The sequence below is a fragment of the Hippopotamus amphibius genome, chromosome 5, assembly GCF_030028045.1.
Source record: "Hippopotamus amphibius kiboko isolate mHipAmp2 chromosome 5, mHipAmp2.hap2, whole genome shotgun sequence".
Taxonomy (NCBI): Eukaryota; Metazoa; Chordata; class Mammalia; order Artiodactyla; family Hippopotamidae; genus Hippopotamus; species Hippopotamus amphibius.
The window spans coordinates 14,881,446-14,902,239 of record NC_080190.1 but is presented as its reverse complement, the minus strand read 5'-3'; the positions used below and the strand labels follow the sequence as shown (position 1 = coordinate 14,902,239).

The window sequence follows — 20,794 nt, the reverse complement described above, 5'->3', positions numbered from 1 at the left end:
AAAATAGGAAAACAAAGAAACACCATGCAGGCAAAGGAGCAGGAAAAAAACCCACAAGACCAAATAAATGAAGAGGAAATAGGAAAAATGCCTGAAAAAGAATTCAGAGAAATAACAGTAAAGATGATCCAAAATCTCGATAACAAAACACAGAAAATACAAGAAACAGTTAATAAGGATTGAGAAGAAATAAAGAGCAAACAAATAGTAATGGACAATAAAATAACCAAAATTAAAAATACTCTAGATGGTATAAACAAGCAGAATAACAGAGGCAGAAGAACGAATGAGTTGGAAGATAGAATGGGGGAAATAACTGCCACAGAGCAGGAAAGAGAAAAAAGAATAAAAAGAATGGAAGACAGTCTCAGAGACCTTGGTGACAACAATAAGCACATCAACATTTGAATCACAGGCATCCCAGAACAAGAAGAAAAAAACAAAGGGTCTGAGAAAATATTTGAAGAGGTCATAGTGGAAAACTTCCCCAACATGGGAAAAGAAATAATTAATCAAGTCCAAGAAGTGCAGAGAGTCCCATACAGAATAAACCCAAGGAGAAATACACCGAGGTACATATTAATCAAACTAATGAAAATTAAACACCAAGAAAAAATATTCAAAGCAGCAAGAGAAAAGCAACAAATAACATATAAGGGAAAACCCATAAGGATAACAGCTGATCTTTCTGCAGAAACTCTGCAGGCCAGAAGGGAGTGGCAAGATATACTGAAAGTCCTGAAACTGAAAAACCTACAGCCAAGAAAACTCTACCCAGCAAGAATCTCATTCAGTTTCGACGGAGAAAGCAAAAGCTTTACAGACAAGCAAAAGGTAAGAGAATTCAGCACCACCAAACCAGCCTTACAACAATTGCTAAAGGAACTTTTCTAAGTAGGAAACACAAGAGCAGGAAAAGACCTACAAAAACAAACCCAAAACAATTAAGAAAATGGTAACAGGAACATACATGTCAATAATCACCTTAAATGTAAATGGATTAAATGTTCCAACAAAAAACACAGACTGGCTGAATGGATTCAAAAACAAGACCCTTCTAGATGCTGCCTACAAGAAACCCACTTCAGATCCAGGGACACATACACTGAAAGGAAAGGGATGGAAAAAGATATTTCATGCAAATAGAAGTCAAAGGAAAGCTGGAGTAGCAATACTCATATCAGACAAATTAGACTTTAAAGTAAAGACTATTACAAGAGACAAGGAAGGACACTACATAATAATCAAGGGATCCATCCAAGAAGAAGATAAAACAATTGTAAATATCTATGCACCCAACATCGGAGCACCTCAATACATAAGGCAAATGCTAACAGCTATAAAAGGGGACATCGGCAGTAACACAATAAGAGTAGGAGACTTTGACCACCCACCTACATCAATGGACAGATCATCCAAACAGAAAATAAATAAGGACACACAAGCTTTAAATGACACATTAGACCATCTCGACTTCATTGATATTTATAGGACATTCCATCCAAAAATGACAGAATACACTTTCTTCTCAAGTGCACATGGAACATTCTCCAGGATAGATCACATCTTGGGTCACAAATCAAGCCTCGGTAAATTCAAGAAAATTGAAATCATATCAAGCATCTTCTCCTCTGACCACAATGCCATGAGACTAGATATCAATTACAGGAAAAAAACTATAAAAAAACACAAATTCATGGAGGCTAAACAATACTCTATTAAACAACCAAGAAATCACTAAAGAAATCAAAAAATATCTAGAAACAAATGACAATGGAAACACAACAACCCAAAATCTATGGGATGCAGCAAAAGCAGTTCTAATAGGGAAGTTTATAGCAATACAGTCCTACCTCAAGAAACAAGAAAAATATCAAATAAACAACCTAACCTAACACCTAAAACAATGAGAAAGAAGAACAAAGAAATCTCAAAGTAAGCAGAAGGAAAGAAATCATAAAGATCAGATCAGAAATAAATGAAAAAGAAATGAAGGAAATAGCAAAGATCAATGAAACTAAAAGCTGGTTCTTTGAGAAGATAAACAAAATTGATAAATCTAATGGTCTAGCCAGACTCATCACGAAAAAAGGGGAGAGGATGCAAATCAACAGAATTAGAAATGAAAAAGCAGAAGTAACAACTGACACCACAGAAACACAAAAGATCATGAGAGACTACTACAAGCAACTATATGCCAACAAATTGGATAACCTGGAAGAAATGGATACATTCTTAGAAAAATACCATCTTCCAAGACTGAACCAGGAAGAAATAGAAAATATGAACAGACTAATCAGAAGTAAGAAAATTGAGACTGTGATTAAAAATCTCCCAACAAACAAAAGCCCAGGGACAGATAGATTCACAGGCAAATTCTATCAAACATTTAGAGAAGAGCTAACACCTACCCTTCTCAATCTCTTCCACAATATAGCAGAAGGAGGAACACTCCCAAACTCATTCTATGAGGCCACCATCACCCTGATACCAAAACCAGGCAAAGATGTCACAAAAAAAGAAAATTACAGGCCAATATCACTGATGAATATAGATGCAAAAATCCTCAACAAAATACTAGCCAAAAGAATCCAACAGCACATTAAAAAGATCATATACCATGATCAAGTGGGAATGCAAGGATTCTTCAATATATGCAAATCAATCAATGTGATACATCATATAAACAAATTGAAGGATAAAAACCATATGATAATCTCAATAGATGCAGAAAAAGCTTTGGACAAAATTCAACATCCATTTATGATAAAAACTCTCCAGAAAGTGGGCATAGAAGGAAATTACCTCAACATAATAAAAGCCATATATGACAAACCAACAGCCAACATCATTCTAAATGGGGAAAAACTGAAAGCATTCCCTCTAAGAACAGGAACAAGACAAGGGTACCCACTCTCACCAGTATTATTCGACATAGTTTTGGAAGTTTTAGCCACAGCAATCAGAGAAGAAAATGAAGTAAAAGGAATCCAAATTAGAAAAGAATAAGTAAAATTGTCACTCTTTGCAGATGACATGATATTATACACAGAAAACCCTACAGATTCTACCAGAAAACTGCTAGCACTAATCGATGAGTTTAGTAAAATAGCAGGATACAAAATTAATGCACAGAAATCTCTTGCATCCCTATACACTAACAACGAAAGAGCAGAAAAAGAAATTAAGGAAACTCTCCCATTTACCATAGCAACAAAAAGAATAAAATACCTAGGAATAAACCTGCCTAAGGAGGCAAAAGACCTGTATGCAGAAAACTATAAGACACTGATGAAAGAAATCAAAGACAATACAAACAGATGGAGGGACATACCATGTTCTTGGATTGGAAGAATCAACACTGTGAAAATGACTGTACTACCCAAAGCAATTTACAGATTCAATGCAATCCCCATCAAATTACCAATGGCATTTTTCACAGACCTAGAACAAGAAATCTTACAATTCGTATAGAAATGCAAAGGACCCTGAATAGCCAAAGCAATCTTGAGAAGGAAAGATGGAATTGGTGGAATTAGGCTTCCTGACTTCACTATACTACAAGGCCATAGTGATCAAGACAGTATGGTACTGGCACAAAAATAGAGGTAGATCTATGGAACAGAATAGAGATCTCAGAGGTAAACCCAAGCACAGATGGGCACCTTATCTTTGACAAAGGAGGCAAGAATATACAAAGGAAAAAAGACAGCCTCTTCAATAAGTGGTGCTGGGAAAATTGGATAGCTACATGTAAAAGAATGAAATTAGAACACTTCCTAGCACCGTACACAAAAATAAACTCAAAATGGATTAAAGAGCTAAATGTAAAGCCAGACACTATAAAACTCTTAGAGGAAAACACAGGCAGAACACTCTATGACATACATCAAAGCAACATCCTTTTGGACCCACCTCCTAGAATCATGGAAATAAAATCAAGAAGAAACAAATGGGACCTAATGAAACTGAAAAGCTTTTGCACAGTGAAAGAAACCATAAACAAGACAAGAAGGCAACCCTCAGAATGGGAGAAAATACTTGCCAACGAAGCAACGGACAAAGGATTAATCTCCAAAATATACAAGCAGTTCATGCAGCTTAATATCAAAAAAGCAAATAACCCAATCCACAAATGGGAGGAAGACCTAAATAGACATTTCTTCAAAGAAGACGTGCAGATGGCTAACAAACACATGAAAAGATGCTCAGCATCACTAATCATTAGAGAAATGCAAGTCAAAGCCACAATGAGGTATCACCTCACACCAGCCAGAGTGACCATCATCAAAACATCTAGAAACAATAAATGTTGGAGAGGGTGTGGAGAAAAGGGAACTCTCCTGCACTGTTGGTGGGAATGTACATTGGTACAGCCACTATGGAGAACAGTCTGGAGGTTCCTTAAAAAACTAAAAATGGAACTACCATATGACCCAGTAATCCCACTCCTGGGCATATACCCAGAGAAAACCATAATCTGAAAAGAAACATGTACCATAATGGTCTTTACGGCACTATTTACAATAGCCAGGACATGAAAGCAACCTAAATGCCCACCAACAGATGAATGGATAAAGAAGATGTGGCATATATACACAATGGGATATTACTCAGCCATAAAAAGGAATGAAATGGAGCTATATGTAATGAGGTGAATAGACCTAGAGACTGTCATACAGAGCGAAGTAAGCCAGAGAGAGAAAAACAAATACCGTATGCTAACTCACATACATGGAATCTAAAAAAAGGATACTGATGAACCCAGTGACAGAGCAAGAATAAAGATGCAGATGTAGAGAATGGACTCGAGGACACGGGGTTGGGGGGGCTGGGGGCGAAGCAGAAGCTGGTACAAAGTGAGAGAGCAGCATAGATACACTATATATACACTACCAAATGTACAATAGATAGCTAGTGGGAAGTTGCTGTATAACAAAGGGAGATCAACTTGATGATGGGTGATGCCTTAGAGGGCCAGGACAGGGAGGTGGGGAGGGAGTCATGGGAGGGAGGGAATATGGGGATATATGTTTAAATACAGCTGATTCACTTTGGTGTACCTCAAAAGCTGGTACAAGAGTGTACAGCAATTATATTCCAATAAAGTGCTTAAAAAAAAAGAAAAGAAACAGAGAGAGAGAGAATTTATATGACTCAAGACCAAAGTACTGAGAAAAGGAAAGGAATTCCCCGTGCACTCTTGTATAAGAAAGTCATTTTTATAATCAAAAGTGAAAACCAGATCCATCAATCCCTCCTATCAGGAAGTACGCAGGAGCCTCCTAGGTAGCTTCCTCCACAAGAGGGCAGATAGCAATATTAAGCAGTAGCAGCAGTATTTCATCTTGTGGAACTGAAAACCACAGCCACAGAAAGATAGAGAAAATGAAAAAGTAGAGGACTTTGTACCAGATGAAGGGACAGGATAAAAACCCAGAAAAACAACTAAATGAAGAGGAGATAGGCACCCTTACAGAAAAAGAATTCAGAATAATGATGGTGAAGATGATCCAGCACTTTGAAAAAAGACTGGATGCAAAGATTGAAAAGTTTACTAAAGACCTAGAGAAATTAAAGTGCAAACAAACAGAGATATGCAACACAATAACTGAAATGAAAAATACACTGGAAGGAACCAATAGCAGATTAACTGAGGCAGAAGGGCAAATAAGTGACCTGGAAGACAGAATGGTGAAAATCACGGATGCAGAAAAGAATAAGGAAAAAAGAATGAGAAGAACTGAAGACAGCCTAAGAGACCTCTGGGACAATGTTAAACACACCAACATTCGCATTACAGGGGTCCCAGAAGGAGAAGAGAGAGAGAAAGGGCCTGAGAAAATATTGGAAGACATTATAGTTGAAAACTTCCCTAACATGGGAAAGGAAATAGCTACCCAAGTCCAGGAAGTGCAGAGAGTTCCAGGCAGGATAAACCCAAGGAGAAACATGCCAAGACATATAGTAGTCAAACTGACAAAAATTAAAGACAGAGAAAAGTTACTAAAAGCAACAAGGGGAAAATGCCAAATAACATACTAAAAGCAACAAGGGGAAAACTCCCATAAGGTTAACAGCTGATTTCTCAGCAGAAACTCTGCAAGCCAGAAGGGAGTGGCATGATATATTTCAAGTGATGACAGGGAAGAACCTACAACCAAGAATATTTTACCCAGCAAGGATCTCATTCAGATTCGACGGAGAAATCAAAAGCTTTTCAGACAAGCAACAGCTAAGAGAATTCAGCACCACCAAACCAGCCCTACAACAAATGCTAAAGGAACTTCTCTAAGCGGGAAACATAAGAGAAGAAAAGGACCTACAAAAACAAAAACAAAACAATTAAGAACATGGTAACAGGAACATACATATCGATAATTACTTTGAATGTAAATGGACTAAATGCTCCAACCAAAAGACACAGAGTGGCTGAATGGATACAAAACAAGACCCATATATATGCTGTCTACAAGAGACCCACTTCAGACCTAGGCACACATACAGACCTGAAAGTGAGGGGATGGAAAAAGATTCCATGCAAATGAAAATCAAAAGAAAGCTGGAGTAGCAATACTCATATCAGATACAATAGACTTTAAAATAAAAAATGTTACAAGAGACAAGAAAGGACATTACATAAAGATCAAGGGATCCATCCAAGAAGAGGCGATAACAATTATAAATATATATGCACCCAATATAGGAGCACCTCAATACATAAGGCAGATGCTAACAACTATGAAAGAGGAAATGCAAGGCAGAAATAGAGACACAGATGTAGAAAACAAATATATGGACACCAAGTGGGGAAAGCGGGGAGGGTTGGGGGGGAATGAATTGGGAGATTGGGATACCAAATTGTACACTCTAAATATATGCTATTTATTGTCTGTTAACTGTATCTCAATAAAAGTTCTTTAAAAAAAAAAAGTGAAAACCAAAAATCTTTTTTCCTTTTTTTGGATGATTAAATTTAATTTGAAAGGAGAATCTCACACCTGAAGGGAGCCAAGCATCAACTCAAGGGTTGTTAAAAGAATCAAACTTGACTGACCTCCTATATATGCATACCTCTGGCCTATACTCCTTCCCCTTGGAAATCATTCCCACCCAGGACTCAACTCTCCCTGTCTATGATGAAGACCTCCAAACCTAATCTCCAGACCCGTCTTTCTCTTTGTCCATGTCTAAACCCTCCACTTTTGCAGAGCATTTCTACAGAGAAATCTAACCGTGCCCTACTCTTAAGATATACAAAGTCAAATTCACCTCCTTCTGAAACAAGCACCTCTATTTCCCCTACTAGTCATGAAAGGGAGAAGCTTTGTCTTAATCTTTATATCCTCTAATTTTAGAAAATAATTAATACTTGATGATCAAAATAAAGTCAATGAGACCATAATTCTCCTAGACTCAAATCCTTAACATTCTTTTGTCTCTTCCACCTATAACCATCCACATATTCAGTCACTCACTAATCCCTGTCCTAGTTATACCATTTATCCGTTCCTGTTTCTACTAATACATGTCTTTCAAGAACTTACTTCTTCCTCTTTAACCTAAATACCTCTTAATTTGTCTCTGGTCCTTCAATTTCATTTTTTTTGCAATTCATACTATAAACAGCAATTTCTGAAAACAAGTGTATCTTAATGTCACCTTCAGACATCTTCAATAACTTCATCAGAAGCACTGATTGACAGTTATAGCATAATGGCGCAAAGAGAGAGGAAATTCAGATAAAATACTCTTTTCAATTCTTCTTTTTCTGACCAAAGTTCATTTCACATTTCACTTTTTTTTTTTTCTATAAATAAGTCCTTATGTTTATTTTTTGGCTGCATTGGGTCTTCGCTGCTGCACACAGGCTTTCTCTAGTTGGCAGCGAGCAGGGGCTACTCTTCATTGCAGTGCACAGGCTCTAGGCGTGTGGACTTCAGTAGTTGTGGCGCACGGGCTTAGTTGCTCCAAGGCATGTGGGATCTGCCTGGGCCAGGGATCGAACCTGTGTCCCCTGCATTGGCAGGCAAATTCTTAATCACTGAGCCAGGGAAGTCCCTAGAGTTCACTTTTGTTGAAAGTATCATATATAAGTAGATAACATGCCAACATCACATTTAAACATTTTGGAGTTTGGCATTTTAAAATGTAGTGTTGGCTTTATGTCATCTGGGTTCATAATTTTCTTAAATTCTTTTACAATTCAGACATTAGAAGAATTAAAACAACTGTTTTACTCTATAAAATAGCAGTAGAGGCGTACCCGCGTTTTAAGCACCTTGCTTTATTGCTTTTTGCTTTACTATACTTTGTAGATATTGCATGTTTTACAAATTGAGGGTTTGTGACAACCCTGCATTGAGCTAGTCTATCAGCACCATTTTTCCAACAGCATTTGCTCACTTTGTGTCTGTGTCACATTTTGTTATTTGGAGTATTTCAAACTTTTTCATTATTATTATATTTGTTATGGTGATCTATGATCAATGATCTTCGATGCTACTACTGTAATTATTTTTGGGGCACCACGAATCATGCCCACATAAGATGGCAAACTCAAGTGATTTAGGAAATGACAACAAAGGATTTAGACTATTATATAAACTAAGTTGATAAAGCAGAGGCATGGGTACTTCCCTAGTGGTCCAGTGGGTAAGACTCCACACTCCCAATGCAGGGGGCACAGGTTCAATCCCTGGTCGGGGAACTAGATCCCGAATGCATGCAGCAACTGCGAGTTCGCGTGCCACAACTAAGGCATCCACGTGCTGCAATGAAGATCCTGTGTGTTGCAACTAAGACCCAGCACGACCAAAATAAATACATAAATAAATAAATAAACACATACATACATACATACATACATACATACATACATACATAAATACATAAATATTTTTTAAAAAAGCAGTGGCAGGACTTGAGAGGACTGAGTCCAATTTTGAAAAAAGTTCTGCTGTGAGTAAAATGTTATCAAGCAGCACTGCATGCTACTGAGGAATCATTTGTAAAAGGAAGAGTCATTCAATGCAGCAAACTTCTTTGTTGTCTTATTTTAAGAAATTACCACAGCCACCCCAACCGTCAGCAACCACCACCCTAATAAGGCACAGCAGCCATCAACATCGAGGCAAGATTATCCGTGAGCAAAAAGATTTTATGACTCACTGAAGGCTCAGATGATGATTAGCATTTTCTTAGTAATAAAACATTTTCTAATTAAGGTATGTACTTTTTTTCAGACATAATACTATCACACATTTAACAGACTACAATATAGTGTAAACATAACTTTTGTATGCACCAGGAAACCAAAAAATTCATGTGATTTGTTTTACTGTCATATTCACTTTATTGTGGTGTTCTGGAACTATGCCTGTGCAATTACAAAAGCAACAATACTATTTTCCAACACAGTAATCTAAGGGAAGAGGAGGTGTGGGAAGAAAAGAATACCTACATAAACCCAGGACAAATGAACTCTAATTTTGGAATCTTCTGAAAAGTCTGCTTCTGGTCAAAAGCAACTTAATTGTAAGGAAGATTACTTAATTATACCCTAGAGAAATGTACAGAAACTAAACGCAAAACATCTTTCAATTATTTTATTTTATTTTTTATTTTTTACTGCTAGAGGAACTTAAACAGCTAAATAAATACAGGTGTAGTCTTAAGATATCTACAGGAATGCAGTTCATCTGGTGGAGTTAGGTCCAAATTCAGGCTTACAGACCTTTATGATTATAGATCTATACAGCTTTAAAAACCTCTAGGAATAATATTCAGCAACAGCTCCAAGTAATTCCTCCGTTTTTCAACAGCATTCACTTTGAGTGGAAGTTTTCCCTTATACAAACTGAAATGTCTCATGTTTGAGCTAAATTCCTTCTATCTCTCCTCCATGAAGGAAACAACTTCAGCCTTTATATTAATGATGCTTCATTATTAACACACATTTCTATATCCCAAGATCTTCTTGAAAGGTAACGACAAAAAATACTGCTTGCTTTCAAATAGGTAAAAAAAAAAAAAAAAAAAATTCCAAATTTATATGAATATGAGAAAATTAAAGACCAAATTTTTCTTCAACAAGTTAAAAAAAAGGCTATGAAGATAGAATGAATGAAGTATTTTGAAGTGAAACAAACCTAGTCCAAATTCCAGCTATGTGGTCTTGGGCAAGTAACTTATAGATCTCAATTCTTCATCTATAAAATGGATATAATACTAATTTCATAAAGATGTTCTGAAGGCTGAAATAATGAAGGCAAAGTGCCTACCATAGATTATATATTGCAGGTAATAAGCAAATGCTATTAATAATAATAGAGGTATTTGTAGAGTCATGCCCCTAAATATATTCAAATTTAGCTAGACATTTTCTCTTTTTTAAAAAAGATAAACTGTCAAAAATTAAAACAAATGCACAGTATAAGGAAAACCCATTTACCAAGTACTGGGGGGGGGGGGGGGGGGCAGGGAGTTAATATTTAGCCTTACTTACTTCAGATAAAATTTTTTTAAAATTACCACTTGAGTCAAAAATAAATAAGTGAATGTAACCAAACAATACTAAAATAAATGGAAAATCATAAACAAATGCAAGCTAGAAATATTTCTTTGGTTTCAACTTCTAAAACAGCTCATCTTGTAAATGAATTTCCAAATTCCATGTTAACAGCCTTCTCTATAGAAGAACTAAACATTTCACTATATAATATGGATATAATGCCACTTAAAGTATTAATTTCTTCTACCAAATTTTTACTTTTAAGCTGTCTCACCTAATAAAAAGAAACAAGACTAGCCGATTTTATTTCAAAATAGTTTAATCACGTAAGTAAATCCTTTCTTCTGTCTTATAAAATCAAAGTAAAAGTATGTATTTCTGGTTCTAGATGGATGGCAGTCATAGTAGCATGATTTTGAGTCTCCCCAAATCCTCCAATAAAAGCACAAAAAACCATCAGGAAAACAAAAGCAAAACAAAGGCAAAACCTGTCAACAACAACTACAACAAAATCAGGTGAACAGTACTTTAGGTAATGGTGGTAAAGTGGTCACACAAACTCACCAACAGACTGCTGTTACAAAAACTGGATACAAAGAATTTTAAAAACACATTTAAAGACAATAAAAACCTTCCCAAAGCAGAAAGAAGCCAGAGGACAGTCTAATTTCACAAAACTGCAACAAGAAGTACAAATTGCTAGCACAGGGTTTTCATAGCTCAGGGCTAGGGCTGCAGGAAAATGGTGGCATAGTTCAAGCAGCAGAATGTTGAAGCCTTGTGGGTTCCAAGAATCAGAGAATAGAGTGAAAAGCCAGACGAGCAGCTAGAAATTATGGGGAAATCCCTAGGAGCAAAGAAATCACTGAGAGGGTAAATCCCACCTCTGCTCAAATCCTTGGCTAAGTGCTGAATAAAGAAGGAGATCCCAGGGCACCAGTCTAAAAAGGCAGCAGTGGGAAGACAAAGGATGGAACAGAAAAATATGCTGTTCCTGGGAAGATGGGAAGAGTAAGGAGACAAAGTTTGCAACTTGAGAACAGGCAAGTTAACTGCCCACTAGAACATAAAATCAATCATCCTCAGAATATAACAGAATCCAGAGTTGCTACAACTCATTATCTACAATGTCCAGTTTTTGATAAAAAAAAAAAAAGAGGAAAGTATGCCTGATGGTCAACAGGACAGGCAGTCAACAGAAACTGACTCCTTATGGGCCCAGATGGTAAGACTTCAATGCAGCATTTATATACTTTTTTTCAAAGAAAAACCCAAACATGTGTATTCAAAAAACTGAAAGAACATCTTGTTCAAAGAATTAAAGAAAACACAACAATGAGTGAAAAGATAGGGAATCTCAACAGAGAAATGATAACTACAAAATTGAACTTCTAGAGCTGAACAGCATAATAAATGCAATTAAAAATTCTCAGTAGCAGACTAGAGATAGCAGAAGACTCAGTGAACTTGAAGATAGATTGGTATTACTCAAATCAAAGAAAATGGAGGAAAAAAGAAGAGTTTAAAGAAACAAACTGAACCTCAAGGACCTACGGGGAAAATGAAACAGTCCAACATATTTGTAATCTGGAATCCCATAAGCAGAGGTAAAAACGAAAGAGGCAGAAAAAATATTTGAAAAAATAATGCCCCCAAACTTCCCAAATTTGATTGAAAACATTAATGCACACATCACTGAAACAGAAGCATTAAAAACAAACAAACAAAACCACCCCTAGACATAGCTGAAGGACTGAAAGCCAAAGATAAAGTGAAAACTTGGAAAGCAGCTACAGAAAAATGACATGCTGCACATGCAGAGGAGCCATACGATTGACTGCTGACTTCTCATTACAATATGGGGTTGAAATAATTAAAGTGTTGAAGGAAAATAATTGTCAACTTAGACATTTACATCAGGAAAACTATCCTTCAAAATTGAATGAAAAATCAATTTCCAGATAAACAAAAAATGAGAGAATTTGTTGCCAGTAAACCTAAATAATAAGAAATGCTAAAGGAAATCCTTGAGGCTGGAGGGAAGGGATCCCAGATGGCAACTTTGATCTAAAGGAAGGAATGAAGGGCAACAGAAATGTTAAATATATGGTAGATGCAAAAAAAGTTTTTTCTTTTTTCCTTTTAATTTCTTTAAAATACATAGGACTGGTTAAAGCTAAAAATAACACTATTGATGGGTTAATAACATTTGTAAATGTAACATATAGGTTTCCCTCTGCTACCCAAAAGTAGAGCATTCTTATGAAACCTTTTATAAGCAAAAATGGCATAAAGTGCAGAAGCAATTATCATAGGAAACATCTTGCTAACAGATGCACGAAATAAATCAAGATAAAGCATGGATGTTCACAGTTACAGTTCAAAGCCTATGGCGCCTGGATGCTGGGATGCTGAATGTAGTTCCTAGAGAAGGAGCTTGGTGGTGCCACTCTCACTGCTGCTAAGGGTACACAGCTACCTCTGTAATAGCTTGCTGCAAAACAAAGGCTGAACGACATTTTCTCTTTACAATTTCTGTAAAAGTGAAAATCCTCTTCAAATTTCTTTCAGTTAGCAAAAACAGGTATTAATGTAGGTCTTTAATAAAAGTGAAGTGGTATAAAGCAAACTTTCAAAAAGCAGGGGATACCTGTATATGACAACACTAACGATGTGAGCATAAATGGAAATATACTGTTATGAGGTTCTTGTAGTATACCTTAAATAACAATATGAATTCTAAGTAGATGGGACACATTAAAGATGCATACTCCAATTCCCAGAGCAACCACATACATAGTGTAAAACTACAGTCAGCAAGTCAATAATTAAAATGGAATACTAAAAAATATTTGATTCACAAGACAGGAAGGATGAAAAGAAGACGATGAAGGAGCAAAGCAAACAAACACACAAAAAAGATGAGACAAAAAACAGATGGCAAAATGGCAGACCTTAAAACACAATCTCATCAATAATTACATTAAGTGTAAATAAACTAAACACTCCAATGAAAAGGCAGAGATTGTTATACTACATATAAAAGCAAGAGCCAACTGTTTGTGACATATGATACACTTTAAATATAAAGATACAAACAGATTAACAGTAAAAGGTTGTTAAAAACAGAAACACACACACACATATATACACCATGAAAACAACATCAGAAATCTGTAGAAGCTATATCAATATCAAACAAAGTAAATATTAAGATGAGGAATATTATGAGGCAAAGAGGGACCCTTCATAATGATAAAAGGATCATTATGGTCAAGAAGAAATATGCACCTAATAACCAAATTACAAAAATAGAGATACATTAATAATGGTTAAAGATTTAAACACTCCATTCATTAACTGACAGAAGTAGATTAAAAAAAAAAATCAGTAAAGAAGATCCAAATGATAGTAGCAGCAGTCCTCACTTTGTGTTAACTGCATATCAGAATTACGTCCCTACTTTGCACTGTTCTGATATGCAAGGTTTTGGTTAACATAGTGCCAGGCTGCGTAGGGGCTATCTGTATGTATTTCCGTATAGTTTTGGGTTTTAGAAACATGTTGATGCTCTACACATTAAAAAATAGGAATCAATAAAGACAGAAAAGCAGGGGTGGGGGAGACTGAAACCGAAAGGCAAACTGAAACAAACCCAACTGCATTTCAAATGAACAACATAATCACACAAAAGGGGAAAAATTATTCTAATTTATGAATACAGTACTTAACCATATGCCCTCAATGGGTAGGGTAGGGGAGAAGTGCAAATAAATCCTGAATTCCTTTTAGTAAGTATGCTCTCTGCACATGTAGGAACAAAGCAATTCTGAAACTATATGAGATGTAGTACAGGACTGAGCAAATGAGTCAAAGTGCTGATGTTATTGGGAGTCAAGGTTCAAAGGACCTAAAAATACGAAAGCGGGAAGAACCAAGGCAAGAAACAACCCTATGAGGATGAAGTAGATTTGGAAGTATCAAGTAAACTCATGATTTCTAAATTGTGTGTGTGTGTATGTATGTATGTATGTATATGTGTCTACACATCATGTATTTCTTAACTCTGCTCACTGAAAGGCCCTATGAATACATGAAGTAGCAACGAACACACCCAACACCCGGATCATGATTCCTAATACCATTCTCTACTAAAAGGAATCAGGACTCCTTGGAAAAATAGCTGATTCTAGGACTGTGATAGGGAAGATACAAAATGAACCTGGAACAGCTTGTTATATGTACCAGAAAGTAGTGAAGACTGAAGGAAGAAAGGAAGGAAGGAAGGAAGGAAAGAAAGGAGGAGAATAAAAGCAAAGAAAAAAGACAGGGTCATGTCATAAGCATACAGGAGACAGTATGAAGAGGCTTCTAGTAACCAGATGTGAGATAATTTAGGCACCAAAATAATTAAGGATGGTAAAGAATTATAACCATTGAAAAAAACAGGAATCCATGAGCCCATGCTGATAACAGATAATTATGGAATAAGGGAGAATACTTGGTAATAAAAGTAGAATGTCAAGTGCTGTGGTTTTTCTGTATTTGTGTTAACATTTAAAACTTTTAAGAATGATGTATTTTTGGAACCCAGTAAAACAAAACAACACTCTAAAATGTGCTGAGAAAATAGAGGCTTTAGAACAGTGTAAGTGTGACTCAGTGAAGAACTGACCTTAATTAGAACTTCTATCTATAATTAGGACAGACTATCCTATATATACTGCTTTAGAGTACAGAACTCTCACACAACAAAACTTTATAGGCTTTGCCTTCACTGACTATAATCTTAATTTGTTTTTAAAAAACATAACTGGTTGCTAAAACCAGGAAAAGAAGAAAGAGGAGGGGAAGGAAGGGGAGAAGAGACGAGACTCATTACATTGTTCAATGTCTTTTACACAAAGAAGTAGGGGACAAATTCCTCCCAGAATCTGAAGTCAGAATTTCTTTTCCCCTGAAAAACATGCACAGTTTATCAAGAAATAAAAACTAAGATATCCATCAAGTTTCCTTTGCTGCCAGAAAACTGATCATCTCTTCTCTACATGGTTGTTTTTTATCTAATTTATCTTCTATTTCACTGCACATGGGTATATTATTTTCTTTGCAAAATACCTAAAATCCTTTTAGAAGGTGGACTATAAATTATAAATTTAAAAATAATAATCTTAACATGACTGCAACACTAATGTGAAATAATTTAGTCTTCTAATAGCAGTACTACAAAGACAGCAACTGAGTTCCTCTGGTTAAAAAACTAGTTTTAGTCAATGCAAAAAAAAAGGGCAACTACTCAGAATGACTGATTTTTTAAAAATTTGGTAAAAGCAAAGTGTTAGAACCAATTTTTACAAATAAAACTGTGTTACCATTCCCAAGCTTTATTTGGAAAATTCAAAACTATATTTCATATAATTAGAAAAGAACTCCCCTTTACTGTGTGAGACCCTTTCAAGTTAATAAAATTCAAATTCCAGTTCTCACAACCAAATATGCAAAAAAGAACAGTTTTGTTTAAAGATTTGTTTTCTTCTTAATAAAGAGGATAATGCTCACATTAAGGCATAATAACAGAAGCTACATCTACCGAAGCCTTACTACGTGGTAGGCACTGTGGTTTATTTACCTATCTCTGATCACAATTAGCAGCAAGGTAGCACCCTTGTCCATTTTTACAGATGTGTAACTTGCGCGAGAACATATAACAGTAAAAGCATATAGCTAGATGTGAACACAGCACTTTATAACTCAAAAGCCAGTATTATTTCCACTTCACGCTGCCATCTGAAGCATAAAGCTTCCAGCTGTACAACAACTCCAGTATTTTCATTAAACAGTTTTCTATGAATACTTCTAAGTTGTTTCCTCATTGGCAAAATTCACTTTCAAAGCCTTACAACAGCTACGTTTGATAAATCTTCACACAGACTTCTAAGTCTAAAATTACTTCAAAATAAAGTTAAAAAAGAAAATAATCCTTGCACAGAAATATTTTATTTCAAAACAAACATTTTAAAAAATAAAAAGGAAGTCTTTGCATAGAGTCATCCGTGGATGAGTGTGATATTCCATTTCATGGATTTTGGGAAAAAATTATTAAAGTTACATTCTTTTTTACCTGATTCAAGGTCAAGTTCTAAAAAGCTTAAGAAATAAACATTTATAAGACTATTAAGCTAAAACTATAACAACACTAAGTGATCCCTATGACATTATAACAACACGGACAGGTTTAAATAGATCTCGCTCAAGCAGGAGAATGTGAACGTGCATGCCTAAGCGTTAAAAACTTAAGACACTAAGGAAGATGTGGTACATATATACAATGGAATATTACTCAGTCATAAAAAGGAATGAAACTGGGACATTTGTAGAGGCATGGAAGGACCCAGAGACTGTCATACAGAGTGAAGTGAGTCAGAAAGAGAAAAACAAATATCATATATTAACACATATATGCAGAATATAGAAAAATGGTACAAATTAACCGGTTTGCAAGGCAGAAATAGAGACACAAATGTAGAGAACAAACATATGGACACCAAGGGGGGAAAGCTGGGGTGGGGGGGGTGGTGTTGGGGGGGAATGAATTGGGAGATTGGGATTGCCATATATACATTACGAATAAGAAAAAGAATATCAAATTGTACACTTTAAATATATGCAGTTTATGGTATGTCAATTGCATCTCAATAAAAGTTCTTGAAAAAAAAACTCAAGAAACTTCAACTCATGACAGCATGCTAATTCAAAACAACTTTATATATGTACAAATGGTCTATGGAAATGTTCTAATCTTAATTGGCTTATGCTTTCTTAAAAATCTGATCATTCTAAAACTTTCTTCTATTTGATTCAAATCTTCTCATATCACTAAGTCGTCACGGTAAAAATATCTCAAGAGGTCTTAAACCTTAAGTTTCCAAAACTGAAATAAATGATAAGCATTTTTTTGTCCTTTCTCCAAAAAGGAGGGCACTGTTATTTGTTCTTCCATTTTCTCTACAGTCTTTTTCTATTTTAGAGATTACCATAAACCATACAGATGAATTTATATTCAGTAGCAGGAAAAATGAAAATAATTAATTATAGCAGTATCTCCTCTTTAGTTTGAATCTTACAAACTTGGAATCTATATGAATTGAGAATTCTATTTTTCTACTAACAAAAATGTTTAGAAGGAAAACAACAGTGTAAGAAAGATTTTAATAAGACTATAAGAAGAAAGTTTAGGCTTCACTATAAAGACAAAAATGCAGGGATGAGTTGAAAATAGTAATTAGTAATTTATTCTCTCCTTCATTAACAATTTTAAGTAATCCTTAAATTGTGTGCATAATGCATAGCCCCACAACACTAAGTAACTTTACATGGTCAGGTTTATAAGGATAATTACTAAATAGCTACTGAGATAGTGTGCTTGTTTCCAAGATTAAGCTGTCACCTGGGGAAAGGTGCTGGCAATATAACCAAAGCCTACAAGGACTAACATAAGAACATGCCTTCTCCTTCAACTCTCTAGAAATATTGGTCTTTATTTTTAATTTTTTTGACAAGGTGATACAGTCACAAAAATCAAACAATATAAAAAAGTTTATAGTGAAAAGTTTGGCTCTCACCTTCACCCTTGTCCATTATCATTAACTTGGTTCCCTTCACCTTTCCCCCATAAAAATTTGTACTGGTTTCTAGTATATTCTTCCAGAGATTCACTAAACTGTTCCTAAAGTAAAGTAGGATACATATACTTCACAAATTGTAATGTTTTTCTTTGTATCATTTATCTCAATTCAACATGACCTAAAAAATGCCTGATGACACTTTCTCAGTGCCTTCATGTGGTCTTGGGCTCAAGGCTGACCCAAGGCTTTAAGTGAGCAGCATCTCAGATAAATCAAGAGAATGGTGTAGCAAAGGAGACAACAATAGCTAGTGGTTAAAAAGCCACAAGCAACACACATAACCAATCCATAATTCCATCAGCAACACCAAGGCAAAAGAACTATTGTTTTAAAGTTCCTAGCACAGTACCTATTACACATCATATACACTGTATTAAACAAATATCTGTTCAATGAATCTTCTTCAAAACTATCTTTGCAGGTTTGGGGATGGGAGGGGAATGGGTATAGGTAGGAATTAACAACAGGAGAGTCAAGAAATTTTATCCAAAGCTGTCTTTCAAATGTTTAGAAGTTGCTATGATTATTTTGGAAAGGGTAATCCACTGATATGATTTTGATGCCTGAGAACGTACAAGAAAATTCACTGAAAGTCACGGTCCAAAATTTCCTTACACATAGGCCACTTGAAAAACGTCCTTCCAAATGATAATATGACAAGCCCAAATTATAATTAGATATTTAATACTTATGCTTATCATTGCATATTGGCTTAGCTAGTTCAAATTCAGACTTACATAGAGCCATATTTTTATTGTATGTATCATTTTACTGTACACTGCAGTTCCTCATACAAAACTTACAGCATATTCAGTCTTTGATAAAAGAATTCCCTTTAAACTAGACTTTGTGACATAATGGTACACAATATTGATTCACTCCAAGACTTAAAAAAATATTTAGCATATTATTAGTATACTCAAAATTAACCTATTAGCAAGGACACAAATATAATGGATATAAAATAAAACCTCTGGACTCAAGCACTTATTTTAATTATGGACTGAAAATAAAAATAGAGTCATTAAGCATGGAATAAGTGGTCACAGAAATGCAGCATAAGGATAGTATACTTGTACTTGAAACGATTAGGAGACACAGTAAGGAGGTAGATTTTAGGGTGAAGCAAGAAAGGCTAGTTTCAAGGAATAGCAAATGGGGTAGGGCCTTCAGCCAAGAAAAGAGTGGAGAGTCCCCACAAGGAGCTTGGTATGTTAAAATATCCAAGGCAAGGAATGGTGAACTACGGACCACGGGCCAAATCCAGTCCACTACTTGTTTTTATATGGCCTGTGAGCTACCAATGGTTTTCACATTTTTAAATGGTTGAAAAAAACAAATCAAAAGACCTCTATGACACACAAAAATTATAAAATTCACATAATAATGTTTTATGGGTACAGAGCCATGCCATGCCCATTCATTTACCTATTGTCTATCTATGACTGTTTTTACACTACAAGACAGAGTTGAGTAGCTGCAACAGAAACCATGTGAATCACAAAGCCTAAAATATTTACTATGTGGCCGTTCAGAGAAAAAGTTTGCCAACCTCTTCTCTTAGGAAGGCCTATGTGGCTGAAGTACTGTGAGTGAGGGGCTGGGTAGAGAAAGAAACTAGAGAGGTAAAGAGGGGCATGCAAGCCTTGAAAAAGATTTGGGTCTATGTTCTAAGAGGAATAGGGAAGCCATTAGAGAATGTTAAGTAGGAAAGTGACAATCAGATATGCATTTTGAAAAGCTCATTCTGGTTGTCATACTGGTAACCAGTGTTAGGAGAAAAGTAAGGAGGCTAATGCAGTAAGCAGTTCAAGCAAAGTATGAACACAGGTTAGACAAAAGGGCTGGAAAAATAAAATAAAGAGTCTGGGCAAGGTTACTTCTGAGATTCCTTTCTAGCTCTAAAATTTTAAGAATCACAGTGGTTTACAAGTCTGGTTTTGTAACTTCTCAGGATATTTCCAATTACCAAACACAATTCTCAAAACTGCTATGCTATGAAGAGCTTTCTAATGGGTAGTGAGAAATATGCCACAGAGCATTATGCATCTAAAAGTCTGAAAATTACTGCAGGATAAACGATCCGTCCCCCCCATTAGAATGCTTTCTAAAATATAGTTTATATTTTTTTAAGTCGGAAAGGACTACTTTTATGAAATTTACAATGAAAGAATTTACAGATAATACAATATAAATTAACAGAGGGGAATAAACACAAATACTGTTCAAGCACATGTTCAGTGTACTTTCTTTCATATAATGTAGTAATGACCAAACAAAGAACATACCTGCTACATTCTAACAATGTAACTTGAAGGCGGCCTTCAGTGAGTGCCCACTGTTGTATATGGATATGCTCTTCGTCATCTTCTTCAAATCTTTGCAAGGTTTGGAATGGGAAAAACGGCTTAAACCTGACAAAAGTAAAGATAAGTCTAAATTTCTGAATAATAAACACCACACTTTAGAGCATAATAACAAAACCTATCTGTAGGAAAACAAAAAAAAAGAAACACATACTGCATGTGCCCTATAAAACCAAAGCCTACCATACTCCCCCATAACTGGCGGCAAACGGTGCCTTCTTTGCAGCACC

At 35.5% G+C, this 20,794-nt stretch overlaps 1 protein-coding gene across 6 annotated transcripts in view; it reads right to left on the bottom strand.

Annotated features, from left to right (window-relative positions):
* The window catches only part of PDZD8 (PDZ domain containing 8), a 93,098-nt gene that overhangs the window by 48,189 nt on the left and 24,115 nt on the right, over window positions 1-20,794 (bottom strand). For all 6 annotated transcript variants that reach the window (XR_009053994.1, XR_009053995.1, XM_057737067.1 and 3 more), the window contains exon 2: window positions 20,487-20,612. Coding sequence is in view for 4 of the 6 variants with exons in the window: in XM_057737067.1 (XP_057593050.1) it covers window positions 20,487-20,612 (126 nt within the window). In the remaining 2 variants the exon portion in view is untranslated. The remainder of the gene's footprint in view (window positions 1-20,486; window positions 20,613-20,794) is intronic.